The 27107-nt window shown below is 42.1% G+C and overlaps 2 protein-coding genes across 4 annotated transcripts in view; one reads left to right on the forward strand and one right to left on the reverse strand.

The window, feature by feature from the left end:
• Positions 1-12249, reverse strand: part of Abraxas2 (abraxas 2, BRISC complex subunit) — a 38614-nt gene extending 26365 nt beyond the window's left edge. The window contains exons 1-3 of the mRNA XM_041667101.1: positions 12149-12249; positions 6481-6571; positions 1390-1426 (exon numbers count right to left, since the gene is read on the reverse strand). Coding sequence (XP_041523035.1) covers positions 1390-1426; positions 6481-6571; positions 12149-12247 — 227 coding nt within the window. The 5' untranslated portion in view covers positions 12248-12249. The remainder of the gene's footprint in view (positions 1-1389; positions 1427-6480; positions 6572-12148) is intronic.
• A 6241-nt stretch (positions 12250-18490) lies between these two features.
• Positions 18491-27107, forward strand: part of Eef1akmt2 (EEF1A lysine methyltransferase 2) — a 90244-nt gene continuing 81627 nt past the window's right edge. For all 3 annotated transcript variants that reach the window (XR_005975774.1, XM_041666445.1, XM_041666447.1), the window contains exons 1-3: positions 18491-18623; positions 19634-19699; positions 20416-20530. Coding sequence is in view for 2 of the 3 variants with exons in the window: in XM_041666445.1 (XP_041522379.1) it covers positions 18514-18623; positions 19634-19699; positions 20416-20530 (291 nt within the window). In the remaining variant the exon portion in view is untranslated. The remainder of the gene's footprint in view (positions 18624-19633; positions 19700-20415; positions 20531-27107) is intronic.

Raw genomic sequence — 27107 nt, forward strand, 5'->3', positions numbered from 1 at the left:
GGAAGAACCAGGCAAAGTAACTAGAAGGGATGAAAGAAGTGTATGAATAGTAAGAACACCAAAGACAAGATGGGCATGGTGGCACGTATCTTTAATTCTAGTACTTGGGAGGCAGAGGCTGGGGGATCTCTGTGAGTTTGAAACCAATTTGGTCTGGTCTACAGTTAGTTCTAAGTCAGCCAGGGCTACATAATGAGATCCTGTCTCAAATAACAATGAGTAATGTTTATGTGGACACACTGGAAGGAATGCACGGGCCTGGCTTTAGGGAGGGAAGGGGGAAGAAGCAGAGCCCGGAGAGCTTTCTGTTCTTTTTTTTTGTTTGTTTGTTTTTTGAGACAGGGTTTCTCTGTGGCTTTGTAGCCTGTCCTGGCACTAGCTCTTGTAGACCAGGCTGGTCTCGAATTCACAGAGATCCGCCTGCCTCTGCCTCCCAAGTGCTGGGATTAAAGGCGTGCGCCACCACCGCCCGGCCCGGAGAGCTTTCTGAAATACACATACCAGTCCTCAGGTGGAAGGGTATGGGTTAAGAAAGAAGAGACAGATGACTGGGGATGCACATCAGTGGTAGAGAGCTTGCTCAGCAGGACCCTCCATTCATCCAGTCACAATGACAGAGGCCTGGTGCTGGTCTGGGAGCATCTGCTTTTCCCTATAGGTGTCATTCTCCTGCTTCTTTCCTTCAGAATGTCTCTATTACAGAACTGATGAATATTAACTTAAATACAAAAACGAAACTTACGGGTTTTTGTTGTTGTTTGAAAGATAAGCTCTCACTGTGTGGCCCTGGTTAGCCTTGAACTCACAGAAATCTACCTGCCTCTACCTTTCAAGTGCTGGAATTAAAGGCATGCACTACCACTAACTGGCTCTTTAAAATAAAAGCTGATCACTGAACATTTTTTTCCTCAAAATCAAATTTACATCTATATGTGATGTCTCTAAATAATTTTAGCTATACGTCATCTTTGATTAACTTTCTTTTCTAAGTAAAGAACTCTTGACAGGGATGCTGAGGGAGAGGAAAGCTCAATCTAAACCACTGATACAATGATTTGCCACATCCCTGCTTCCCTTTTCCCACTCAAGCACAGTCCCTCAAACACAGTTATTATCCAATAAATATGATTTTGGAACCAGCTGTAGTAGTGCAGTTGAGAAGGAAGATCATGAATGCGAGGCTAGCCTGGGATACACGGCAAGATCTTTGGTGAAGCAACAAACAACACATGCGCGCACACTCACACACAAAACAAAACCCAAAAAAAAGCTTTAAATAGATTCTGAATATCCTTAATTATATTTATAATCAATTACAGGCCTAAATTTACTAGTTTCAAACAACTTTTTCAATGAGGACCCAAAACTACAAAACCACATGTGGCTTACCTAAAAAGTTTTGAGCAGGGCTGATGGTTATGAATTTCTGTAATCAGACAAAGGGGGGAAAATCAGTTAATCATGTAAGGCACAGGCAATTATAAAATAGCTCAGGATTTTTTTCAAACCCAAAATTTAGGATAACCAAGACCATTTTCTTCTTGTAAACAGTGCCATGTATATGCCATGAAGGCAGTTGACTGCTTCCCACTATGGCAAGAGACAGAGTCTCGGAACAAAGCAGACCGGAGAGTGAGAGCTCCGCCTCCGCTTCTCTGTGTGATGAGTGCACATCTGACAGCTTTTATTCAGGAACACGAAGCTATTGTACAACTTACTCAATCTTACCTATTTAAACAAAGCATCACAGGAAAAAGTAGCCACTGACTGGAAGCATTTAATCAAACTGGATAAAAGCTGTGGGGACAGCTCTGGAAGAGAAGGGCCTCAACTTTCCTACCATTAATAACCCTCTAATCATGCCTGACACTTGGGCCAGGTGTTTGGAATGCTGAATGTCTATTAACTCTTTCAAAGCTGGTTGGTATTAAGGGAAACAGTCATTTATAAGATAGATCCTAACAGCTTCTAAAAAAATGCTGGGATTAAACAGAATGAACAATTTCTTCAGCCACATCAGGGGTCCACAAGCTGGTTTTTTAGGAGAGCATGAGACTAACTGACTATTCAATTCTATTTACCACATTCTCCTAGAGAGTGACTCATCACCTGCTGTTTAAAAAAAGACACAGTCTTGGGATTTTAGGCAATAGTTTTACCTCAATTAAAATAAAACCAAAGCCTTTGAGGCCATGCTATTCTCACTAGTTAAGGCTCCCAAAACACATGTATAAATGCAGAACTGTCACCAAAAAGAAGAGTTCATTCGCTTCACTATGACATCAATACACAATGCAAACAAGAAAACCTCATCTATAAAATTCCCTTCTTTTGGGGCTTAAAATGATACAGTACACTACCTTAAGTTATTTTAGACACTGTTAGTCACTGAGATCTGGAACATGGTTAGCAAAAATACTACTTAGGATTTAGGAAAAAGAAAACTTATCTTTTACTTTAAAGATAACACTATTTTGTTTATTGAAAGTCCTGGAGGAAATTCTGAAGTCTGAACAAGTAGTCCTCAAGCTAATTGTCCAGCAGTGTCCTTTTTAATCTACAAGTCAGATTAGAGCAGTGGTTCTCAACCTTCCTAATGTGATGACCCTTTAAGACAGTTCTTTGCTGGGCAGTGGTGGTGCATGCCTTTAATCCCAGCACTCAGCAGAGACAGGTAGATCTCTGCGAGTTCAAGGTCATCATGGCCTACAGAGGGAGCAACAGGACAGGCTCCAAAGCTACAGAGAAACTCTGTCTCAAAAAAAAAAAAAAAAGAAAGAAAAAAAAAACCCAACAAAACAACAGTTTATCTGTGGTGACCCTCAACCATAAAATTATTTTCATTGCTACTTAATAACCATACTTTTGCTGTTCTGACTCGCATTGTGGTTATCTGGTATGCAGGATATTGGATATGCAACCCCTATGAAAGGGCTGTTTGAATCCCAAAGGAGTCGTCACCCACAGGTTGAGAACCACTGGATCAGCGGCATACAGACATGCTCTAGGCATGTAGTTCATGGTAGAAAGTTTGTCTACTACATGTGGAGGCCTGGGATTTCATACCCAATACTTAAACAAGTAGCTAGAATATATACTGGAAGTGCAACTCTTGCACTTACTTAACTGCATCTGGGAATTTAGATATTTTTAACAAAGCATTTTTGTGTTTGCAACCATCATGGTATGCGTGTGGAGGTCAGAGAACAATTTAGTATTTCCTATCACTACATGGGTCCAATGGCTCAATCTCAAGATATTATGTTAGGAAGTGCCTTTTCCTACTGAGTTATTTCACTGGCCTTGCATCTAACAATTTAAACTTTATTTACTACATGTATTTTGAGAACCTAGGTGCAAATAATAAATAACAACATACAAAGACACCTTATGAAGTAAAATTCTACTACTCAGAATTTTAATATGCATTTGTGTCTGTGTGTGCACCTGTGTGTGCCATGACATAGGTGTGGAGGTCAAAGGACAACTTTCAGGAGCTGGTTCTCTCCTTCTATCACGTGGATTCCAAGGCTCAAACTCAGGTTGTTGGGCTTAACAGCAAGTCCTTTTACTCAGTGAGCCATCCTGACAGCTTTTAGAATTTTAGAGAGTTAAGCAAAATGAAACCCAAACTTCGAAATGAAAGGCACTGCACAAAACATGCTTTGCATTGCAGGGAGGAGCTGTGTGAATGCTATTATAGTTTTTACTCTTGCAGATGAATCGCCTGTTCTCCCTCAAGTCTAACTCCACCTCGACTCTCACTCTTGCCCCAACTCTCTGTACTGAAGGCCATTAGAACAGACTTTAAGTTGATGATTTGGTCCCAATGTGACAACTCATCCTGCACTCAGCTTCACTTTGAATCCAGTGTTTCAGCTACACAGAAACAGGGCAGATTCTCTGATGCTTTAGACAGCCTTTATTCAGTGCTCCCCTCTAACCCTATGTTTCTTCCTTCGTGATGTCTGGTTTTCCTCTACCAGTTTGTCCCTTGACTCAGACACTTATAGGGTTTTGTTTCTTTTTTTTTATAGCTTTGTCTTGTGCTGTGTGGTATTTCTCTGTTTGTCATATCCTTCCCACGATTTCTCTACCTACCTTAGGCCTCCATCATACCAAGTCTTCAATAGTGTTAGCAAGATGGTTCAGTGGGTAAAGGTGCTTCACCATGTAAGCCTGACAATCTAAGTATGATCCCTGGAACCCATGTAAAGGAGGCAGAGAAGTGACTCCACAAAGTTGACCTCTGCCTTGGCATGCCTCCTCCATCATGCAAACACAATTTTATTAAAAGGGTCTAGAGAGAAGACCCAATGGTTAAAAGCATGAGCTGCTCTCATAGAGGACCCTAGTTCAGATCCCAGCACCCACATCAGACAGCTCACAACTACCTGTACCTCTAGCTCCAGGGGAAGCTGATGCAGGCACCTGCAATTATATGCACATACTCATACACATAATTTATAAAGAGAAAAAGAGAGAGAGCCCTTTAACACATTTGCTACATAAATAAATGAAGCATCCCTTGCTCTATTTAGTTTATCAAGACGGCCACTTGGTGATGTGTCTAAGGTATTCCTAAAAAGACTATGCTATTTATCAAAAAGAAACTGATTAAAAGGGAAGGGCTATATCCATAAACCCTCCTTCCTCTTTCTCAGCAATCTTCCCCAGAGAGACTGTTGAGTGTATCCTTTGGACTCCCGTGTAGGTCTAGCAAGCGTCTTAAGAGCATGTGGAACTGTCTTTGCCAAACCCCTCTAGGGGTGAAACAAGCAGGGGGACAGACTGATCTACAGGTTTTAGGTTTACTGTGGTCTTGGACAGACTATCAAGTAGTCACATACCAATTCAGTAAAAGTCAGACTGGTTGCTAAGTAAGAAATAGCTTTAGAAAAGACCCATGTTTTCAGCTGTGCACTGTAAGTGACAAAACATTGTTGTGAAATAATCTTTGTACAATGTAAAGATGTGTCACTCTGATTGGCTTAATAGAAAAATGAATGGCCAATAGCTACACAGGATTTGGGAGCAGAGAGGATGCTGGGAAGAAAAAAGACAGAGTTGCCAGCAGATGCAGAGGGAACAGACATACAGGAGAAAAGGTAAAAGCCACAAGTCACGTGGCAACACGTAGATGAATAGAAACGGGTTAATTTAAGTTATAAGAGCTCATTAGAAACAAGCCTAAGCTATTGGCCGAACCTATAGACCAGGTTGGTCTCGAACTCACAGAGATCTGCCTGCCTCTGCCTCCAAAGTGCTGAGATTAAAGGTATGCACCACCACTGCCTGGCTTATTTCTATTTTTTAAAAAAGATTTACTTAAGGAACTGGAGTGCTTCCTTGGCAGTTAAAAGCATGGTTGCTTTTCCAGGGCCTGGGTTCAATTCCCAGCACCCACATGGCAGCTTGCAACCATCTATAACTTTAGTTCTAGGGGATCCAACACTTTCTTCTGGTCTCTGGGGACACTAGGCATACATGTGGTTCACAGACATACTTTCAGGAAAGCCACCCATACACATAAAAACTAAAAATAAATAAATAAAAACAAAATTTAAAAGATTTACTTAAGGTCAGGTATAGTGGTGCAGGCCTTTAATTCCAGTGTTCGGGAAGCAGAAGTAGTCAGATCTCTCAAGGCCAGCCTAGTCTACAGAGCGAGTTCTAGAATAATCAAAGCTATACAGAGAAATTGTCTCAAAAAATTAATTGTTTTTATGTATATCTATGTGTATAAGTACACTTGAGTACAGGTGCCTGTGGAGGCCAGAAGAGGACATCAGATCCCATGGAGCTGCAGTTGCAAGCCACTTGACATAGGCACTAGAAGAGCAACAAGTTCTCTACTCTATTTATTTTTGTGGGTGGGATAGTTATCTTATAGCTTGCATGTGGAAATCAGAAGACAATCTGTGGAAATCAATTCTCTCCTTCTACCATGTGGGTCCTGTGAATTGAACTTGGGTTATCTATTGAGTTGTTTCACAAGACATTTTATCATTAATCATAAAATTAGTGGATCTGTGAAATTTTTCTCTGCCATGTGGGTGCTGGGAACTGAACCCAGGTCCGCTGGAAGAGCAGCCAGTGCTCTTAACTGTTGACTCTCCAGTCCCCTGTGTACCCTTTCAATGTTTTATTTATTTATTTAACCTTGAGATAAGGGCTCAAATTACCCAGGCTGGTTTCCAACTGGCTAGGTAGCAAGGGCTCCTAAACCTCCTGCCTCTACCTCCAGAGTTAGGCTTGATTCTAGAGGACCTGGGTTTGATTCCCAGGACCCACATTTACATTGTCTGTAACTCCAATTCCAAGGTAACAGAAGCCTTTCTCTGGCCTCTACATCTTCAGGTTTCCAAGGGCACCAGGCACACACACACAATACACAAACATGGGTACAGGCAAAATGCCCAAACATTTAAAATAAAAATTATATAAAAAAGATATTTCTAAGGACAATGACAGGCTTACCAATTACTTGCAGAAACTCTGTATTGCTGATCTGTGAGTCACTGATGCTGAACGTCTCCTCTTGTCTTACCTCGCCCAGCAAAAACCCTTCCTAAAACAACAGGAGAAAATAACTGGTTAAACTTAAAGATAATTTTTACTAAAATTAAAAGGAAATGAGGACTACTATTTTATATCAATTTTAGCAATAATCCAAATAAGGTATGTAGCATGTGAAGTGTTGTTTTATAAACCAGGGACACAACCACAGCAAGCTTGGACGCCTGTTAATTGGATTGTATTGAAGAAAATGTTCCCAAATGACATATCATTGTAAACCAATAAGCATTTCTTGTTTTTAGATGAGTTCATTACTTATCCTAGTCAGTCCCATAGCATGCTAGACACTCTCAGGAAGCAAAAATATGCCACAGTTGTTTTCTTGAAACTTTATATAACTTACTTTATTGGTTTAAAAAATACCACTAATGATGAAAAAATAAAAACAATGACAGGATAGAGTTGGCATGAGAAATCAGGATTTCACACAACACACTCGCTCCCATCTAATAAACGCAGATCTTTATTTACACCTGTGAAGAACATCTATCAACACAGTCAACATAGAATTCCTTTGCAAATTACCAGTTTGAGCACTTGCTGCTATGCTCAGTATAAACATGGCTGGTAAGAATATACCCTATAAGTCAAAATAACCCTCCTGCAGAGAGGATGAATTGCAGAGAGATTACATTGTCTTGTAATCTCTCTCCTGGATAACCCAGGGCTCACTCCTTCCCCTTGCTCAAGTGGCACTTCAGCTAGGAAGCTTTGCCCGACTAACATGGGAAATCACATCTGCCAGGCACTCTGTCCCTTGTACCCCACCTTCATTGTCTTCTCATTATCTACTTGTTATAGACTTACAGACATAAGCAACGCCCACTCTGGTTAAAATGTAAGCTAAGGAGCAAGCATCTGTGCTTGTTTACTGTTAGATCACTACACTTATGTCATGCCCAACCTTAGAGTTCACCAAATACCAATTGCGTAAATTTGGCTGCAACAAGACCTTGTTCTACATAATCCTTCATTCTATGCTGATCCACCACACCAGCCACAGAAGCTCCCCAATTTAAAAACATTTTCAGTTGCAAATGCACATCTATGGGTGAAAGGATGCTTTGGGGCCTCACTTTTGTATTTGACTTGGGGAAGTGTCTGCTATGAGAACTTGCTGGGAGATGTGAGGCCCTGAGTTCAACCCAGAGCACTGCCAGCAACCCCAAAAGAGATGAAGAAGTGTCTCAAATTTCCCAAATACAACACTCAGGGCATTCTTTAAATGCTGTGGAACAATCTTTGTACACTGTAAATATGTATTGTTCTCATTGTTAATAAAAAGCTGATTGGCTGATGGCTAGGCAGAATTTTGGGGGTAGAGAAAATGCTACAAAGGAAGAGGACAGAGTCAGAGGAGATATCAGCCAGACAGAAAGGAAACAGACCATGCAGGAGGTAAAAGCCATGAGCCCCAGGGCAGCAAATAGATTAACAGAAATGGGTGAGTTTAAGTTGTATGAGCTGGTTAGTAATAAGCCTGAGCTACTGGCTGAGCATTTATAACTAATAATAAGTCTCTGAGTGGTTATTTGGGAAGTGCTGGCAGAACAGAGCTGATCATAGACCTGACGAAAAACTCCACCTACATTTAACTCTAACTAATGTACAGGTTTCATTTACAAAAACAAATCTTGGGTTGGGAATGCATGTGACTCAGTAGTAGAATACCAAGGTTCAATACCCACACTGCAGAGAAAAAGACAGAAGAATCCCCTCATACTCAAACAGCTGTCTATGACTACTAGCTTGAGAAACACCAACTAACTGGTTATGGTGGTTCAAGCCAGTAGGCTATGTTGAAGAGGTTGATGTAGGAGGATTATGAGAAACACTAATAAACCTGTCTTATCAATTCTGAGTTTCATTACAAGGTATGTACCACTATGCCTGGCTGCAAACAAGCTTTTAATATATCTTAAATGTTACATAAAATTATTTACCTGAAATCCAAATTAAACTATGTTCTATATTTCCCTATTAGCCATAATAGTCCTCCAGCATGAGAAACAATGCTAAAACTCATATGAACCTGGGCATGGTTGCACACACTTTTAATTCCAGCACTGGTGAGGCAAAGGCAGGTGGCTCTCTGAGTTCTAGGTCAGTCTGGTCTACTTAAGGAGTTCTAGGACAGCCAATGCCACATAGAGAGACCCCAAAACAAACAAAAAACTCACATGACATTAACATCCTAAAGTTAACTAGGACTGTTTATTTATCACTGGTCTGGATTATCTAAGTCACTATTACATCAACATTTCTCAACCTGTGGATCATGACCCCTTCAGGTCAAATGACCCTTTCACAAGGGTTTCATATCAGATATCCTGCATATCAGATATTTACATTATGATTCATAATGGCAGAAAATCATAGTTATAAAGTAGCAATGAAAATAATTTTATGGTTGGGGGGGTCACCACAAATAGGAGGAACTGTATTAAAGGGTTGTGACATTAGGAAGGGTGAGAACCACTGCATTACATTATAGCAGGAAAAGGCAAACCACAGGCCCACTCTGTTGATACATGGCCTGCAAGCTAAGAATGGTTTCTACATGTTCAAATGGTTGCAAAAATTAAAACAGATGTTCCATGAACTGTTAGAATCATCAGCCACTCAAGTTTCAGTGCTATAAATAAGCTCTTATTAGAACACAGTCACCTCATTTGTTCACGGTCTGCACTTCGTCTCCCCTTACAACAGCAGAATTGAAGAGTTGCTAAACAGACCATGTGGTTCCAAAACTTTTTAAATAGAGAGAAAGTATTATCCTTTATTTTCTGATCCTTTTCAGAAAATGTCCACTTTCTTCCACGAGTCAACAACCCACTTAACAAAAACTCAACATCAGGCATAAGAAACTCTTTTGAGTTGTTGGTCAGACTTCCAAGACTGCAGTCTATTGCTATTGCCCTTGGTCGCCCCCAAGAGGTGGAAGAAGTTCCTGTTGTTGAAGACACACCTTACACTTAAGAAATTGAGCTCAGAGGCCCTGAGCTGGGACAGACCTGAACACTCCCACCCCCATGCCCTGAGGGCTAGCTTTCATGGCACCAGAAGATACCATGCAAGCTTCCAAAGGAAGGAGGCAACCAACAGTCCTACCCAGCTGTAACACATCAGCGATCAGAATGTCCCAATAACCCTGTGGGTGCATTAGTGACACACATACCTCGACAGTAACCAACAGCTCTCTAGTTGGACTTAATTAAGATCTACGAAAAATGGAAAGCCATGCCTGGTACCACACAACTACTCAGTGCTAGTGCAGTCATGGATCTTGGAGAAGCTACAACCACTTAACTACACCAGCATGATCCCTAACAATAATCTAAATGTCTGTCCCTAACTCACAGAGAAGTAGTCCTCACCCCGTGAAGGAAACACCTCTTTGCAACAGACGCACATCATTAGAGAAAACTACATCGACCCTGGAGCCCAGTTCCAGTCTATTCCCACACCCAAGGCTCAGAACATTGTGGAAAGGGGGCAAAAAGACTAAGCAAAAGAGGATCATGGAGTTTGCTGTGAAGAGTGTTAGAAGCTAAGCCCACAAAGTCTCACAAACATGATTGGCTAAACATGAGCTGAACAAAGATGACACCAATAGACAGACCAAAGTGCGAGAGAGGAAGCCCAGAAGGCCTCAGCCCTACACAAAGAACTACAGGTCACTAAGGAATGATGAGAGGGGGTGAAACAGTGTTCCCTAGGGAAAAGCATACCAATTGGCTATTCAAAACAAATGGTCAGCTTGAAAAAACATGTATGAGTAACATTATACAGACTGAGCAGGTTATATTTAGGAATAGATATGCATACATATATAAAAAAATAAGCATGTAATAATGATTAATTTAAAAAAGAGACCATTGGAGGGTTTGGAGGAAAGAAAAGAAATGATGTACTTATATTAAAATCTCAAAAAAGGAAAAAAATTTTTAATTGTTTGCTAACCTTAGCACTATAGAATAATTTTGGCTTTCAACTAATTTTTGTAGACCAAACAAATGTGTAGAACAAACTCTTGGCTCTTCAACTTTAAAAATGGCATTACTTTTAAGCATTCCACACTCATAACTGTGGTAAGGTTAATAGAAACTAGTATAATTGCATAAAACACAATGCTAACTATGTACTTTATATAAAATTTCTAGCCTTATGCTTGGTATGAAATAAATATTAAGAAGATCACAATTAAATGACAAGTAATCTAAAGCTGGGTATAATGGCATACCCCTAAAATTTCAGCACTAGGAGGTTGGAGATAGGGTCAGGAGTTCAAGGCCAGCCTTGACCATGTGACTTTACCTCAAAACAGAAAAAAAAAAAGAATAACAATTGCAAACAGGACCACAGCAGTTTCTAGAAATACTGTTGAAGCTTCTTATCCTTACAATAATCTTGCCTTATACATAGACTAAGATATTCCTAGGCACTCCATAAAAGAGCAGAGTAAAGTAGCACCCCTGAACTCCCAGCTGTAGTCCGTGGATACTAGGGAGATCACAACCACTTACGTTACTACGTGGCTGGCTGAAATACCAAAGACTACCACTGTTCAGAGCTGTCACTGAAAGAAAGAAAGAAACTATGCTGAATATATTCCTATCAGCAATCTCTACCATCAACACTACAGAGCTGAAAAGACAAGGGAATTCATTCCACTCAATTTGCTAATGGAATCATCTCTCACAATCAGTTCATATTAATGGAAGCGAAGATTGCTGGCATCAAAACAAATCCAATCCTCCTCCAGCCATCGTTGTTTTGTAATGACAACCACAAAAGCCCACTCTCTTATTTAATGAATTTGAATCGTTCACCAATAATATCACTAAAAAAAAAAAAACCCAATTGTGGACAAATTAATTATGTCCTGTAAAAGCATCTATGTCACAAAGAACTTCCAGTCGGAGGTCAGTGTAAAATAAAGAGTAGCTATGCTCCTCTGGACGCCACGGTCTGTGCGTTTCTCATCTCTCATATGTGGGCCTGTCTCTTCCCTAGAAGACTAGTTCCGTGGATTAGAATGTTCGCTGAGGAACTAAACAAGCAACTTCAAGGAAGTGCGAACAGACTCTGTAGACGCCAGTTCCCATTCTCCATTTTCCACTAGGGTGAAAAAACACACGCACGACTGATAAGGATGAACGGTGACAGCCAAGATAACCCGGGAGGCCGGCAGGCAGGACTTGGTTCCTCTCCTTCTAGACTACAAGCCTGATCTCTTACTCCTTCCCGACCCGGGGGTGCTCCTCGAGTCTGTAAGCCCGACTCTCAGCGAGCGGTAGGCACTCCTGACACCGGCGGGGCCCGGCACTAGAGGTCCGCCGCACTGACAACAGCTGTGCCAGGACCCGCCCGAGGCCGAGAGCGCCCTGGGAAGCGGCCGCGGGGAGCAGGAGCTGGAGGGGGGCGGGAGCCGCCTGGGCCACTAGTTTCTCGGCTTGGCCCCGGTACCGAGGGCCAAGCCTCCAGCGGTCCCCTCTAAGCCGCAGGCGCCGGCTCAAGGAGGAGGCCGAAGGCCCCCAGTGGCCACGGCAGGGGGCCCGGCACCTACGTGGTCGGCGTTGCTGTTGGCGCTGTGGAAACACACAGCGCTGAAGGTGTAGCCCGAAATGGAAGCCGCCATGATGGAAATCTCCACCTCCCCCATCATGCCCCGCGGAGGGCGCAGAGGATTCTGGACGCCCCGGTGCTGAGCATTCTGGGAAATGGAGTCTTCCAAGCTGCTCCAGGCGAGGACTGGGGAAATTAAGGATGCCAGATCACAGAGACCCAGCACTTTCTGTTTACGTGTCCCTCAGACGGCTGCCTGTCTGCACAGCCTTGTTATTGAAAGACCCTACAGACCCCCTCCTCAAAACCCGCAGCTAGCATGCTCCCGGGGGAACGTCCTGTTTGCTTTAAAAAAATTCTTTGTCCATTCTGCAAATGAGGCTGAAGGATGAAAGGACCGGAGATGATTCAAGCAATTGAACAGTTTGAGATTTGACACGGGAAAAGCACGATGTAATTTTATTCTGAACAGACCACTCTGCCTGCCTGGTTGAGACTAATGTCTAGATGTGGAAAGGAAGGGAGGTCTACAATAATCCTGACTGCTGTAATGACAGGAGGACTTTGGTCAGAAGTAGTGGAGCTGATAAAACGATAGGATTCTGTATTGAAAAGTAACTCAACTATGAGCTGTGTGGTGGCAAAAGGGTTGCAAATTTGAGGCCAGCCAAAGCTACATAGACTTGTTTCAACAAATAAACAAAACCTACAAATATAGGAAAAGTCATAGAAGATAAAAGCAAGTAACAGGGAAAACTAAACTATAAAGTTAGAAAAAAAACTCACCCCTCTCCCCCAAAAGGAAGACAGACAGACAGGGAGGGAGGGAAGAAGGGAGGGAGGGAGGGAGGGAGGGAAGAAGGAAGGAAGGAAGGAAGGAAAGAAGGAAAAAGCTCAGGGAAGTAATTAATTTTTTTTTTCAAGACAGGATTTCTCTGTGGCTTTGGAGCCTGTCCTGGAACTAGCTCTTGTAGACCAGGCTGGTCTCGAACTCACAGAGATCCGCCTGCCTCTGCCTCCCGAGTGCTGGGATTAAAGGCGTGCGCCACCACCGCCCGGCTAGAACTAATTTTTTTGCAACTTGTTGAATCTTCAGTGTTCTAAGGTGGCTCCTGGTTTCCCTATAAAGCTGCTTCTCCTTTCCCAAGTTCAGCAAATTAAACTGTTTCTGACAATTGCTCAAGGCAAAACCCTTGCAGTGAATCTTGACAATTCTTTGCTCTTGTTGCCCACATCAGATCAGCTAAAGCAATCTTCAAAATACAGTCTTACAATTCACTACCAGCACACCTGCTACCCTGAGCCAAACACCATCATCTCTCTCTTCATTACAGTAACAGAGTCCCAGTTGGTGGCAATTTTGCCCCTAAAGGGCACTTGACATTGTTAGCGGATATTTTCCAATGCCAAACTCTGGGGAAGGAGCTAAACTCAGCAAAGGCCTCACAACAGAATTAACTTCTTCAGAATGTCAAGATAATGAAGTGATGCTGTTACCCTTCCAAATATGTGCTCAACACAGCCAATGACAGGTCATGTTAATGTTTAAATATAAGGTGTCAATCACACTTGGCCAGCCTCCAAACCCTACACTGACAGATCCCCCCTCCCTGCCCCTAATTTATGCTTGTATTTTCTGCTTCTGCTATCTTGGCTGGCTTGACTTCAGCTATGGTAGTGGCCCTTTTGCTTTCTGGAAGCACTGAAATTTCAATCAGGCCACAGTGCCTTGACTTTTGTTGTTTCCTCTGCCTAGGATGCTGATCTCCTGGACAACTAACTGCATGACTCCCTGTTTTATGCCTGCTCTAGGTGTTCTGAAAGGCCATCCAGCTTGCTGGAGTGATTGGCTTAGCCTGGCTACTGGGGAAGTTTTCCATTAACAGCTCCCAACGTACATCTCCTGAAACTATTCCCTGAGAAAGACGACCTCATTTTCCAGCAGCTGTCCTCTTCAGCTCAGCTACTTCTCTCGGTTTAAGACTGCATGCCTAGTGCCACCCACAAAGGGCTGGGCCCTCCTACATCCATTAACAATTGTTAGACATTAAATCTGATGGTTCACTTTTCAAAGTTTCCTCAAGCCAGCTCAGATCCAGCTAGATGTGAACCTGCTAGCCTGTCTAGTCCTCCTACCCCTAAACTTTAATAAGCTACCCTCCCCAAATGTAAATTTAGAGTAGAAAATCACAAACATCCAAGCTTACCTACAAGGTCATGTGTTTGATAAGCTTTAAAATAAGCAGGATGTGAGGTGATGGTGGAACATCCCTTTGATCCCAGCACACAGGAGGCAGAAGCAGGGTAAGACTCTGTGAGTTTGAGGCCAGCCTGGTCTATGAATAGAGTTCCAGGACAGCCAGGGTTATGAGAGAAACCCTGTCTAGAAAAACAAAAATAAAATTAAATAAGCAGAATGTAAATCATGGAGATAGACCCACACATGGATTTTATTGTTAGGATTATACCCTTCTAATTCTTCAAAAAAAAAGAAAGAAAGATCATTTGTTAGGGTGTATAACTGTGTTATGCACTCAGTTTGTAGGCCTGCAACTTGTTGAATCTTCAGTGATCTAAGGTGGCTCCCAGTTTCCCTACAAAGCTGCTTCTAGGCTCACACAGGAGTTTCCAAGGTTGCCAAATAAACTGCTTCACTTTCTTTTTCTTTTCTTTTCTTTTTTTTTTTTTTTCGAGACAGGGTTTCTCTGTAGCTTTGGAGTCTGTCCTGGAACTAGGTCTTGTAGACCAGGCTGGCCTCGAACTCACAGAGATCCACCTGCCTCTGCCTCCCGAGTGTGCACCATGACCGCCTGGCTGCTTCATTTTCTTTGCTGAGTCTCCAGTACTCTTATTATAACGTGACTACTTCTTCTGACACTCTCAAGACAATCTCCTACAATTGTGCCCAGCAAGCCAATCTGACTTAGGCAATCTCTTGATTGAGGGTCTCTTCTCAGAGAATTCTAAGGTGTGTCGAGCTGACAAACCTAACCAAGACAAACGCCCATCACGATCTAGCCATATCTCTATGTTTATTCCATTTTCCTGGATTATTGTCTTTCCCCCGCTAGCCTATTCTGAAATTCGTCAAGACAAGGGTTCATGTTTTCTTTGTTTGCTGTTGTATTTTCATCCTATGGAGTAATGCCAGGCATGTAGTTACTGCCCAACTCGTTGCTTGTAGTACGAATAATACAAACCCAGAGACAGATATTTGGGTTCAAGCTGATGATCAGAAAAGCAAAGTAGTCAACCTCTAAAGAGACCTTTTACCTCTGCCACGGCTCAGGCAAAGGAGCGATTCTGCAATGCTCTCCACCACCCTCAGACTCCATACTCCACTGAGTTCTTGTCTCTTCCCCTTTATATTCCTCTCTCTGCCCGGTCATATCATTCCTGTCTCCACCTCCTTAGTGCTGGGATTAAAGGCTTGTGATTCCATGTGCTGGGATCACCTTTGTGTGAGCTCTGTTTCTCTATTATACAGAGTCAATTTTGTGTAGCCAAGGGTAGCCTTGATCTCACAGAGATCCGTCTGCCTCAGTTTCCCTGGTCCTGGGATTAAAAGTGTGTTCCACCACTCCCTTGCCTGTATGGCTGACTAGCATAACTGCTTTGCCCTCTGATCTTTAGGCAAGCTTTATTTATTAAAACATGAATAATATATCACTATAGTAACTGTTGAGTAAATATTGTGTAAAAAAGTGAGGAGTCCAAAGAAAGATGGTTTCTCTTCTACCAGCAGGTTGCTGTAGGGGAATGGAGATGTCCTGGGCTGGCAGTGCCTGCCTTTAATCTTAATACTTGGGAGGCAGAGGCAGGTACCACTAACTCAGCACAGAGTCCAATCCCTGGGCCCCACAAGGTAGAAGGAAAGAACTGGGTTTTAGCATATCAGATATTTACATTATGGTTTGTAAGAGTAGCAAAATTACAGTTATGAAGAAGCAATGAAATAATTTTACAGTCGGAGGTCACCACAACTCAAGGAACTGTGTTAATCACAGCGTTGGGAAGGTTGAGAGCCCCTGAGCTAGCCGGTCCTTTACCTGATATACTTAAGACCAGAGTTATTTCAGATTTTGGAGCTGTTCAGATTCCAGCTGTTTGGATTAGTGATCATGATGGTTGGTTTTTGTCAATTTGACACAAATCTAGACATACCTGGGGAAAAGGGAATAACAGTAGAGAAATTGCCTTCATCAGATCAGTCTTTGAACATGTCTATGGCTCATTTTCTTGACTGCTAACTGAGTGAGAAGGATTCAACTGTGAGCAGGCCCATACTTGGGCATGTGGTCTGGGCAACTTAAGAAGGTAGCTGAGCCGGGCAGTTGTGGTTCAAGCCTTTAATTCTAGCACTTGGGAGGCAGAGGCAGGCCAGGCGAATCTCTGTGAGTTCCAGGCCAGCCTGGTGTACAGAGTTAGTTCCAGGTCATCCAAGGCTATAGAAACTCTGTCTCAAAAAACCAACCAACCAACCAACCAACCAACCAACCTAACCAAAGCAAACCAAACCAAACCAAACATAAGAAGCTCACATCAAAGCAGAAGTGAGAAAAGGAGTGGGGGAGGCAAGGAGGTTTTTCTGGAAGTGTGTTCTCTGGTACTGGCTGTTGTATGGTCAAAGAAGGAAAAGTTCTGCCCTTCATCTTGGATTTGTCAAATGGGAAGTGCTTGAGGATTCTGGGAAGCAAAGTTCATAAGGAACTGTTGCCAGTCAGCAGGGATCAAAAAACAAAACAAAACCAACTAACCAACCAACCAACCAACCAACCAACAAAAACCAAAACCAAGGCTGGCAATCTCAGGTTTTGCAGGTCTGCCTTTGATCTCCTGAAACTGGTACTCAGTGGGAGGGGCCGTGTTCCTTATATAGTTTTGCTTTTATCTTGTGCTAGGCAGTTTACCCAATGGAACTCCCCCCCCACTCCCCCTACCCTGGGTAATCAGAGGTGGTGCTCCCACAGCCCTGGGGACTAAGCAGTCAGAATAATCCTTCCTGGAGTCAGGGAAGGGATTTGGTATAAACCATGGTTTTTCCCCGGGCTCCATACCAAAAACTGTTTACAGCTCTCATCGCACACACAGCGAAAGCATTTCAAGTGTTGACAAGACACTGGGCTGAAGGCAGGCTTATCTTTCACGGCTGCTTCTTTTAAAGAATCAGTCCCTCACATTCAGGCTTGCTTTCTGTATCATCTACAGTCTAGAAAAGATGAAAACAGCTACTTGCCCAGGGCGGCACTAATTGACTGTGGTATCCGGTGGTTTTATTGCTCTGTAATAAGGTTACTTACTCTTTCCCGAGTTCTTTAATCACTATGTACATGGATTTCCATCTGCCCTTTCCTTTATTCTTTATTGCCAGAAGATCTTGGAACACCATTTGTAGAAGAAGATGAACTGCAAACCGGGAGGGCAACCGTTGCTGCCATTTACCTCGCGGGACTTGTTATTGGGCTTCTGTCTGCGGAGTCAACAGAAATGTAGCCTTGGAAACAAGTTCTCGTTGGAAGGCGGCTTGTTAGGGGACTCTTGAGATCCTTGCTGAGGACATTCGACCACGAGTGCTTTGACAATTTCATGGCTACTACAGAAAATATCCTAGGTGCCGACACATAAGATCTCTTTCATTGTATTACAGAACTGCTGGCTGCAGTCAGCAGAAGGCAGAAGAAATCTCAGACTCATGAAGTCCTGAGGAAGAAGCCACCTTTTATTTTCAGCAAACTACAGTGAACAAACAAATGCAGAGGTAGAGATTTGCATGGGTTCAGATGCCTACCTGGGGCAGAGGAAGACCCACCGAGGCCGTACCATTCATTCCCCTACTCATTTTATCGTAACTCCAAGGCTGGCATACTGTGGGTGGCCCCAAAGGCATTGATTTCCTAAAGGGTCATCAGGTTACATCAAGTCACTTTCCAGAATTCTAGCCACACATAAAATTAGTCTTTTGGTCTGGAAGCCAGTAATGCGATGGGCTGACCTACCTACCTACTTTCCAGATCTGCCTCACTAGAGAGATAAGAGGACATGTATTAGGACAGAGTGGTGTGTGTTTCATTTTTGTGGCTTCTGACAGCGTGTTTCCCAAAGTGCAGTACTTTGAACCATGTCAACAAACAGCAGTCCCCAGATATAGTCACTTTGAGAGCAAGAGTGTAAGAGGTGCAGGGAAAGTTGGCTGGAGGAAGATGGCTTAGGCTCTTGACTGTAGGTCGGCCTCCCAAGGCCTGTTCTGGAGCATTAGAGAGAGAGAGAGAAGGTCTTCCATTGCCTAGAGAGGCCAGGCAGGCGCGTCCCCTCTGCTCGAACCGCGTCTCTATGGCGGCTGCGACAGCCCACAAGGCGCAGAGCGACATGAACGCGGATGCTGACTGTCAAGGCGGTGCTGTGCTCCCTGCGCAGTCTCGAGAGGGCAGTCCCGTGGCGTGTGACTTCGTCCCATCGGTGCTGGGGACACGAGAGCAGTGAGTGTGTGAGGGCGGGTGAGCGGGAGCCTGAGGCCCAGAAGGAGATGGGGACCCCTCACCCCCACCCCGGCTTGGGAGCCTGAGGGAGGAGGGTGGAAGCCACCTGTGGGGACTTAAGGGGCGAGACCCCAAGCGCGCCCCGGGGAGCGGTTAACCCTCTTTCTAGGGATTCAAGACCACCCGAGGTCCTTGGGGAGCCGGTGTAGGGGTCTGGAATCTGGACGAGGGCCCGGGGAGGTCCCGGGAGAGCTGTGGGATCAGGCTGCTGGAGGAGATCGGAGTGGAGGATGCTGTGAACTGTGAGCTAGTGAGATGGCAGGGGTTCTGGGAGAACCAGAGAGGAAGTGTCCTGACCTAAAGTTGAGGCTAAGAAATTAATGGATTGGAATATACGTGAATGAATGTAGGGAACAGGAATTAGGATGGGAAGAAATTTGGGGGAGGGAGCAGGGGTTGTAGAGATGAAATAGGAGGAGAAAACGGATGGTAAGGGGCGGGGGTGGGGAGTTGCCGCTGTAAGGTTTAAGAGATTTAATGGGCAAGCTAGAATACAGGGAGAGGCAAAGACTGTTTTAGCACTTAATTTAAATTTTTATCTTCGCTGTGCTCATTGTGAGCAAACCACTAACCTACTGGCTAGAAAATCCTGTATCTGCACATTGATGAGCAAATTTGGAGCCACAAGCTCAGCTTGTGCAGTCCAGTTTTGAACTTGGGTCTGGGATTTAAGAGATTTTTGGACAGGTGCCTGTTTTTATTCTTTAAACTAAAATGTATATAGGATTGTGCATTGCATGAATATAAGTACTTGTTTATTTTGCTTGCTCATAGTTCTCATTCTTTTAGCCCAAGGATATTTTTTAAAAAATGGGTTGTATGCGCTTATTGATAACACTAATAATGTTTTAAGGCGATTGTGAGTAGCCATGTAGTGCATTGGAAATTATTTAATTCACAAAATACAGTTTAATTTGGGAATCTTGCTTCACATTTCATTGTTTATGTAGTTGGGATGCTGTTTATGAGAGAGAACTGAGAACATTCCAAGAATATGGAGATACAGGAGAAATCTGGTGAGTTAAACCAAGGATGGTTTTTCTGGGTATGAGAGAGTATGCTTACAACAAAGACAGTCTAGGCGCCTGGGTTGAATCTGGCTTCAGTAGCTTTAAAGGATCTCTTTTCTTTCTTTCTTTTGTTTTTTTTTTGTTGTTTGTTTGTTTGTTTGTTTTTTCAGACAGCATTACCCTGGAACTTGCTCTGTAAGGCAGGCTGGCCTCAAACTCAGAGATCCACCTGCCTCTGCCTGACTTTTGCTTCAATGACAGCTTTAAAATGTCTTTTTTTTTTTTTAGTGACCCAGATTTAAATTGATCACAGTACTAGGAAGTTACTTCCATTCCATAGTTGTAATTTTTCAGCAAAGTAATGAAGTTTTTAAGTACCAGTATTTGCTGATGTCCAAGAAGGCAAGTATTAGGACAACGTTTTAAAGGATTAATGTTAATGTAGATAGAGTATGTGTGTATGTGTACATGTGTGTTTATAAATGCTCATACCTCTTCTTATTATTTATGTACATATTATGTATAATACATACCTTGGGTATTCCATTTTTAGAGGCGTGTTCTTCTAAATACCAATAAAGATGAAGCTTAAACTAGTTATAGTCAATATTACTTCTCATTTTTCAAAAAAGACTTGAGTGAGTATATGGTATAAACAGGTGAAGTGGAATATAGTTGTAACTTCTGCTGTATCTCTGCTCTTTGTATTCTGTTCCTAACAGGTTTGGGGAAGAGAGTATGAACCGACTTATAAGGTGGATGCAGAAACACAAGATCCCATTGGATGCCTCAGTGCTTGATATTGGAACTGGAAATGGTGTTTTCCTGGTTGAACTTGTTGGTACTTTTAGTATTCATGTATTTAAGCCAATTTTTAAAATGAAAGTTTTTTTTTTTTTTAAAATGTTGCAGTTAAGAGATTGCCATCTAAATGTGAAATAGCAAAACAGTTGGGAAACTCTGAGTGTTCACACGGGAGGAAAAGGAGACTGCATGGATGTTAGGGAAGTAGTAAAGATAGGGTTTCAGGCATGATCCTGGAAGCTGGACTCTCCGATGCTAGTGAATGGTGAAGTCCTAGAAGTGCAAAACCTCAAAAGTCATCGTCCTCAAAGAGTAAAATCTTAAATGTGAAATTCTGGGAAGCCAGAATTCTGAAAACCTCAATCCCTGTATTCTTATGGCAGAAAGCAAAAGGTTTATGAGAACATTGGTGGTCCTGTGCTTGGTGGTTGTATCATATTAGGTATAGCAATACCAAAAATCTGGGTCGATTATTAAGATGTGTATGTGAGGTTTTCAGAGGAGATTAATGTCTGAGTGTAGATAGAGTATGGGAAGAGCTGTCTCAGTATGGGTATACATCATCCAGTAGGTTGAGGCCTGTCAAGGACAAACACAGAAACTAAGTTGGTCTTTCTAAAAGTTAGGACAGTTATCTCTTGCTGTAGTGCACTTCCAAACTCTTGGCCTTAGGATCCTAGGGCTTACACCAGTGCTCCTGGATCCTTAGGCTTTGAGCCACAGACTGAGAGTTATCTCATTAGCTTTACTGGTTCTTAGGTCTTTGGGCTTTATCTGAGTCATTGCTACTGACATTCCCTTGCAGACAGCCTATGAGACTTCTCAATCACAATAATTGTGTGAACCAGTTCCTCCAATAGACCCTTCTTATTTCTGTATCTCTTTATCTGTGTCTCATAAATGGTTTTTGTCTGTGTATATTTTTACTGATACAGATTTGGTATTGGGAAGCAGCATCATTCCTTCTTACTGTTTTCCCTAGAACATAATGAAAGAAATCTGCAAAATTGTTCCCTCACAAAAAAGTTTTGCAGTATTTTAATTTTTACATTTGTTTATTTGTATATATGTGTATTAGACTCGGCGGCCAAGTGCCTTTACCTGCTGCACCATCTCACTGTCACAGAGGCTTTGGTTATTTGATTGCACAGGGCTACTTAATGGTTAAAGATAACCATTTTAAAGCTAGGGTCAGCGAGACAGCCCAGTGTGTGAGGGTGCTTGCCCCAAGCCTGCCCACCTGAGTTTGATTCTGAAATTCATGTGTGGAAGGAGAGAACTACTTCAGCAATGCTACTTACCCTCTGCCCTCCATGCACAAACAAACAAAATAAGTATAAAAAACAGTTTTTTAAGTTGAAGGTTTTTTTTGTTTGTTTGTTTTTAAAGATTTATTTACTTATATATACAGTGTTCTGCCTGCATGTATGCCTACAGGCCAGAAGAGGATGCCAGATCTCTTTATAAATGGTTGTGAGCCATCATGTGGTTGCTGGGAATTGAACTCAGGACCTCTGAAAGAGGTCCTTTAATGCACAGAGATCAAGTTAAAAAAAAAAATTAGAGGGGCTGGAGAGATGGCTCAGCGGTTAAGAGCATTGCCTGCTCTTCCAAAGGTCCTGAGTTCAATTCCCGGCAACCACATGGTGGCTCACAACCATCTGGAATGAGGTCTGGTGCCCTCTTCTGGCCTAAAGACATACACACAGACAGAATATTGTATACATAATAAATAAATAAATATTAAAAAAAAACTGTTAAAAAAATTAGAAAGCTAATTATTGGTGCTGTGATTACTTCTTATTTGCAACAATTAAACAATAATCATACCTTCAAAGGGACACTTATGCTTACTAGAATCTGACAACTGAAATAGTCTTCAAATGACAATGTAGTGTAACCCATATTGCAGTGAAAATGTTGGCTTTAATGCAAATTAATCCAGAATTAATCTGTTGTGTGCTGCTGCAACTTCTACACAGCACTGTGCTCCTTGCAAATAATGCCTGTTAGAAGGAGCTTGAAAAGTTTAGTGCCCTGAACAAAAGCACATGAACATATAATGAGAGCCTTTGGGGTCCAGCCCCAAGACTCTTTTCAGGGTTCAGAATGGATGCAATAGTAAGCAAAACGGACTTTTGTTCTGTTTTGTGTAAATGGAGACTGCGCTTTAGTTTCCTCGACACCCAGTCCTGAGTAATCACAAAAACTATGTTAATTTTTTTTTTTTTTTTTTTTGGTTTTTCGAGACAGGGTTTATCTGTGGCTTTGGAGCCTGTCCTGGAACTAGCTCTGTAGACCAGGCTGGTAGATCCGCCTGCCTCTGCCTCCCGAGTGCTGGGATTAAAGGCGTGAGCCACCATCGCCCGGCTAAAAAATATGTTAATTATAACAATATTTGGCCAACTGCTCAGGCATATTCCTAGCTAGCTCTTATATCTTAAATTAACCCATTTTATTATCTTATATTTACCACGAGGCTCATGGTTTGTTACCTCACATCTTCGTTCTTGGGCAGTTACATGGCATCTGCTTGACTCCACACTCCTTTTTTTCTCCATTCAGTTTAGTTTTCCTGCCTGGCTATAATCTACCCTGCTATCGGCCAAAGCAGCTTCTTTGTTAACCAATGGTAATAAAATGTATTGATAGCATACAGAGGGAAACCCACATCAGTTTTGAATTTTTTTTTTTTTTTTTGAGACAGGCTTTCTCTGTGTAATAGCCCTAGCTGTCTTGGAACTAGCTCTGTAGACCCATCTGACCTTGAACTCACAGAGATCTGCCTGCCTCTGCCTCCTGAGTGCTGGGATAAAACCCATGCAGTCACCAGTCCTTGGCGCAAAAAGGACTTTTTGTAAGGGTGAACGAACTCTCACACATGCTTTTTCAAATCAGTCTCTTTATTGTTTTACTTCTATTCTTATTCTCCTGTCCTATTTCTAATTTCTTTTTAGCTTCTTTTCTTCTCCTCTAATCTAAAAATTTCTCTCTTTGGAGGAGCCTTGAAACGATAAAAAACAATTACAAGAGTTACTTCTCATTGGTCAAAAGCACATCCCTAGGTCAGTGATAGGGAGCTAAGCCATTGCCATGACAACATAAAGTTCCAAGGTTACGGGAGTGAGACTGTGAGTAGAGGGCAGGGGTACAGTGCCCAGTGAGATAAGCTCCGAGACAGGTCTATTGTCCTCAGACTTGGCAGGTGAAGAATTGGCAAGCTTTTCTTTGCGTGCTTTGTGTAGCAACCTGGTTAGACATCTGCACCTCTGACCTTATGCATAGCTGTAAAGTTTTAAACTTATGATCCATTTATAAAATGCCTTTAGTCTAGTTTGAACTTGCTTTCAGGTGAAACTGAGCAAATTATATGCAGTTAGCCTGAGTAAAAAGGAACAAAGCAGCCTTTTAAGTGTCTATAGTCCTCATGGACAAATAGATCGAGTTATGAAGCATGTCCCACTATATAGTTTATATGAAAATTATATAAATAAATGAAAAGTCATTTTCCTGATCATCCACACATATATGTGTCCATAAGACTGAGGCGTAGCTGGGCGATGGTGACTTATACTTTTAATCCTAGCACTCTAGGAGGCAGAGACAGGCAGATCTTTGTGAGTTTGAGAACAGCCTGGTCTACATAGCGAGTTCCAGGACTGGCTCCATAGCTATTGAGAAATCCTGTCTTGAAAAACCAAAAAAGAGAGAGAGAGACTGAGGTGCAATCATGAGATTACACATTACATGAAAATGCATGGTAGTGGGGAGATATCATAACACAAGTGAAATTACAGATGAAAACAACAGTTTTCAGAGTCAGTGGTCTGCAAGCCTTGCTAACAGGTAGCTCTTCAGGGAATACTTCTCTGGTGGGTTGACATCTGAATTATCAATTGCTATAAGTTGTAATTGTGTCGTGGCCCCCAGTAGCACATGGTAAACACTCTGTGACAGACAGAGAGCTCTGTTTGACTACTGAAGAAGACAGGCAGGCATACTTACTATAAAGTCTTAGCAGCAGAACACCTGTTGGGCTAATGCATGGCCCAAACTATTTTGAAACTATCTCCATTTAAAAAAGATACAAAATTCTTGCCTCTGTTAGGCCTGAACATTTTAAAACTTTTTTTGTGCATTAATAACTGGGAAAGTGAAGCTTTGAAAAGACTTTGAAGATTGGAGAGAGGTTTTAGAAAATGAACTTACATTGCATCCCAAAGCAGTAACAACAGATGAGTGAGGCTTTAGTGAACTTCCCTCCAGCAGGTGGATTTTACAGTGTGATCAGTAAAGTGGTGTGCTGTTTTCAGCCAGTGCCTTGGAGACTTATTTCAGTTGTGATCAAGTGCTGCCAGTGGTAAAGCCATAGACAACAGAAAACTTCCACTGAAAATGTGTTATTTTAGTCAGGTGGTGGTAGTGCACATCTTTAATCCCAGTACTTGGAAGGCAGAGGCAGGTGGATCTCTCAGTTCCAGGAAAGTCAGGGCTACACAGAGAAGCCCTGTCCTGAAGAACAAAAAACAAAAAACAAACAAAAAAAATCTTTTTTTGAACGTACCTAGTGTTCCCAGTGTTGACTTTTGGCCTTTACACTCATGAATGCACACATAAGAACACATGTGTACCTGTACCACATACGTGCACACGAAAAGTGTCATTTGTCTTTATTGGCATTACTTCTAGCTAGTGCAGTTCTAGGAGCTCTTGATGAACTGAAGCATATTTGCATGATGAAGCCGGTGATATTACTGAGTGGTCTGAAGATAATTAAGGGCCTGCTCATGGTGTTGTTTACTCATCAGTTTAGTGTGTTGAATTTGTGGCCCATGTCTGAATGCACTGGGAAAGAAATTGCTAAATGCCCAAAACAACACAGGCATGATGCTAACAGTGGAACTTATAATTTTATTATTATTTTTTAAGATTTATTTTTTAGTTAGGTGGTTGTGGTACACAACTTTAGTCCCAACACTCAGAAGGCAGAAACAGGTGGGTCTCAAGTTTGAGGCCAAGCTTTGTCTATAGTGCAAGTTCCAAGGCAGCCAGAGTTACATAGATAAACCCTGTTTCAAAAAAAAAATTTTTTTTTTTATTGTGTTGTGTGTCTGTGTGAGTGCTGCTTTATGTGTGGGGATGCCCACAGAGGCCAGAAGAAGTTGTTAGATTCCCTGGAGCTGGAGTTGCAGGCAGTTGTGAGCCTCCTTATATGGTTGCTGGGAGCTAAATTCAGGTCCTCTGGAAGAATAGCAAGCACTCTTAACGTCTTAGCCAAGAATTCAGTTCAAGGTAGAGCTTTTTGATAGACAGGGAGTGATCACATTGCTTTATATGAGTCATAGAATTTCAGAAGAACAGCATCCAAGAAGATAAACTCAAGCATATTCTCTAAGAAAGGCCAATTCTCTTCTTTTTTTTCTTTTAATTTATTTATTTTTTCCAATTCTCTCTCTTTTTTTAAAAAATATTTATTTATTTATTATGTATATAATATTCTGTCTGTGTGCATGTACACCTGCAGGCCAGAAGAGGGCACCAGACTCCATTACAGATGGTTGTGAGCCACCATGTGGTTGCTGGGAATTGAACTCAGGACCTTTGGAAGAGCAGGCAATGCTCTTAACCTCTGAGCCATCTCTCCAGCCCCCTCTCTTTTTGATGTGAGACTATTTTCCTGTATTTGCCCATAATCGATCCTTTTTTATTTATTTATTGTTTTGGTTTTCAAGACAGGGTTTCTCTGTAACTTTGGAGCTTGTCCTGGAGCTTGCTCTGTAGATCAGGCCTTGAACTCATAGAGATCCTCCTGCCTCTGCCTCCCAAGTGCTGGAATTAAAGGTGGCACCACTACCGCCCACAAATCTATCCCCCCCCCCCTTTTTTTGCACTGCTATATATCTTATCTTTTGCATCATTTTGTATAAAATGTGTAAAAACTTAAGAATTGTGATTTGGGCCAAGTGTGAATGGCACACACCCTTAATCTCAACATTTAGAGTCAGGAGGATCTTTGTGAGTTCAAAGGCCATCCTGGTCTATGCAGAGAATTCCAGGCCAGCCAAGGATATATAGTAAAAACCTGTCTCAACAACAACAACAAAACCAGAATAATGGTTGCTTTTATACCTTTTTGCAAATTTGAATTATCACAGTGTTATTGGTATGTAGCAGTAAAATAGGCTTGTTCCTGGAGATTCTGATTAGCAAATGAAGAGGTGGGGTTTTTTGGCATCTGTGAAAATTTCAGAAACTTTTTTTCTTTGTTTTCAAATTATTAAGAAAACTATCTTTTTTTAACTTTAGTTTTGTTGGGTGGTGGTGTTGTATACCTTTAGTCCCAGCACTCAGAAGGTAGAGGCAGGTGTGGATCTTTGAGTTAGAGGCTAACCTGGTCCACAGAGTGAGTTCTAGAACAGTCAGGGCAACACAGAGTCTTGAAAAACAAAACAAAAAGTCCTTAATTTTTATTTGTTTTATGTGTATGATTGTTTTATCTACATTGAGTTTATGTGGAGTTATAGATGGCTAGGAGCCGTCATGTGGGTGCTGGGAACTTGACCTCCATCCTCTGCTGAGCCATCTCTCTTGCCTGTGTTTACTTATTTTT

This window comes from Microtus oregoni, unplaced genomic scaffold (genome assembly GCF_018167655.1).
Source record: "Microtus oregoni isolate MIOR12 unplaced genomic scaffold, Mior012 000016F_ref0000370, whole genome shotgun sequence".
In the NCBI taxonomy this organism is placed as follows: Eukaryota; Metazoa; Chordata; class Mammalia; order Rodentia; family Cricetidae; genus Microtus; species Microtus oregoni.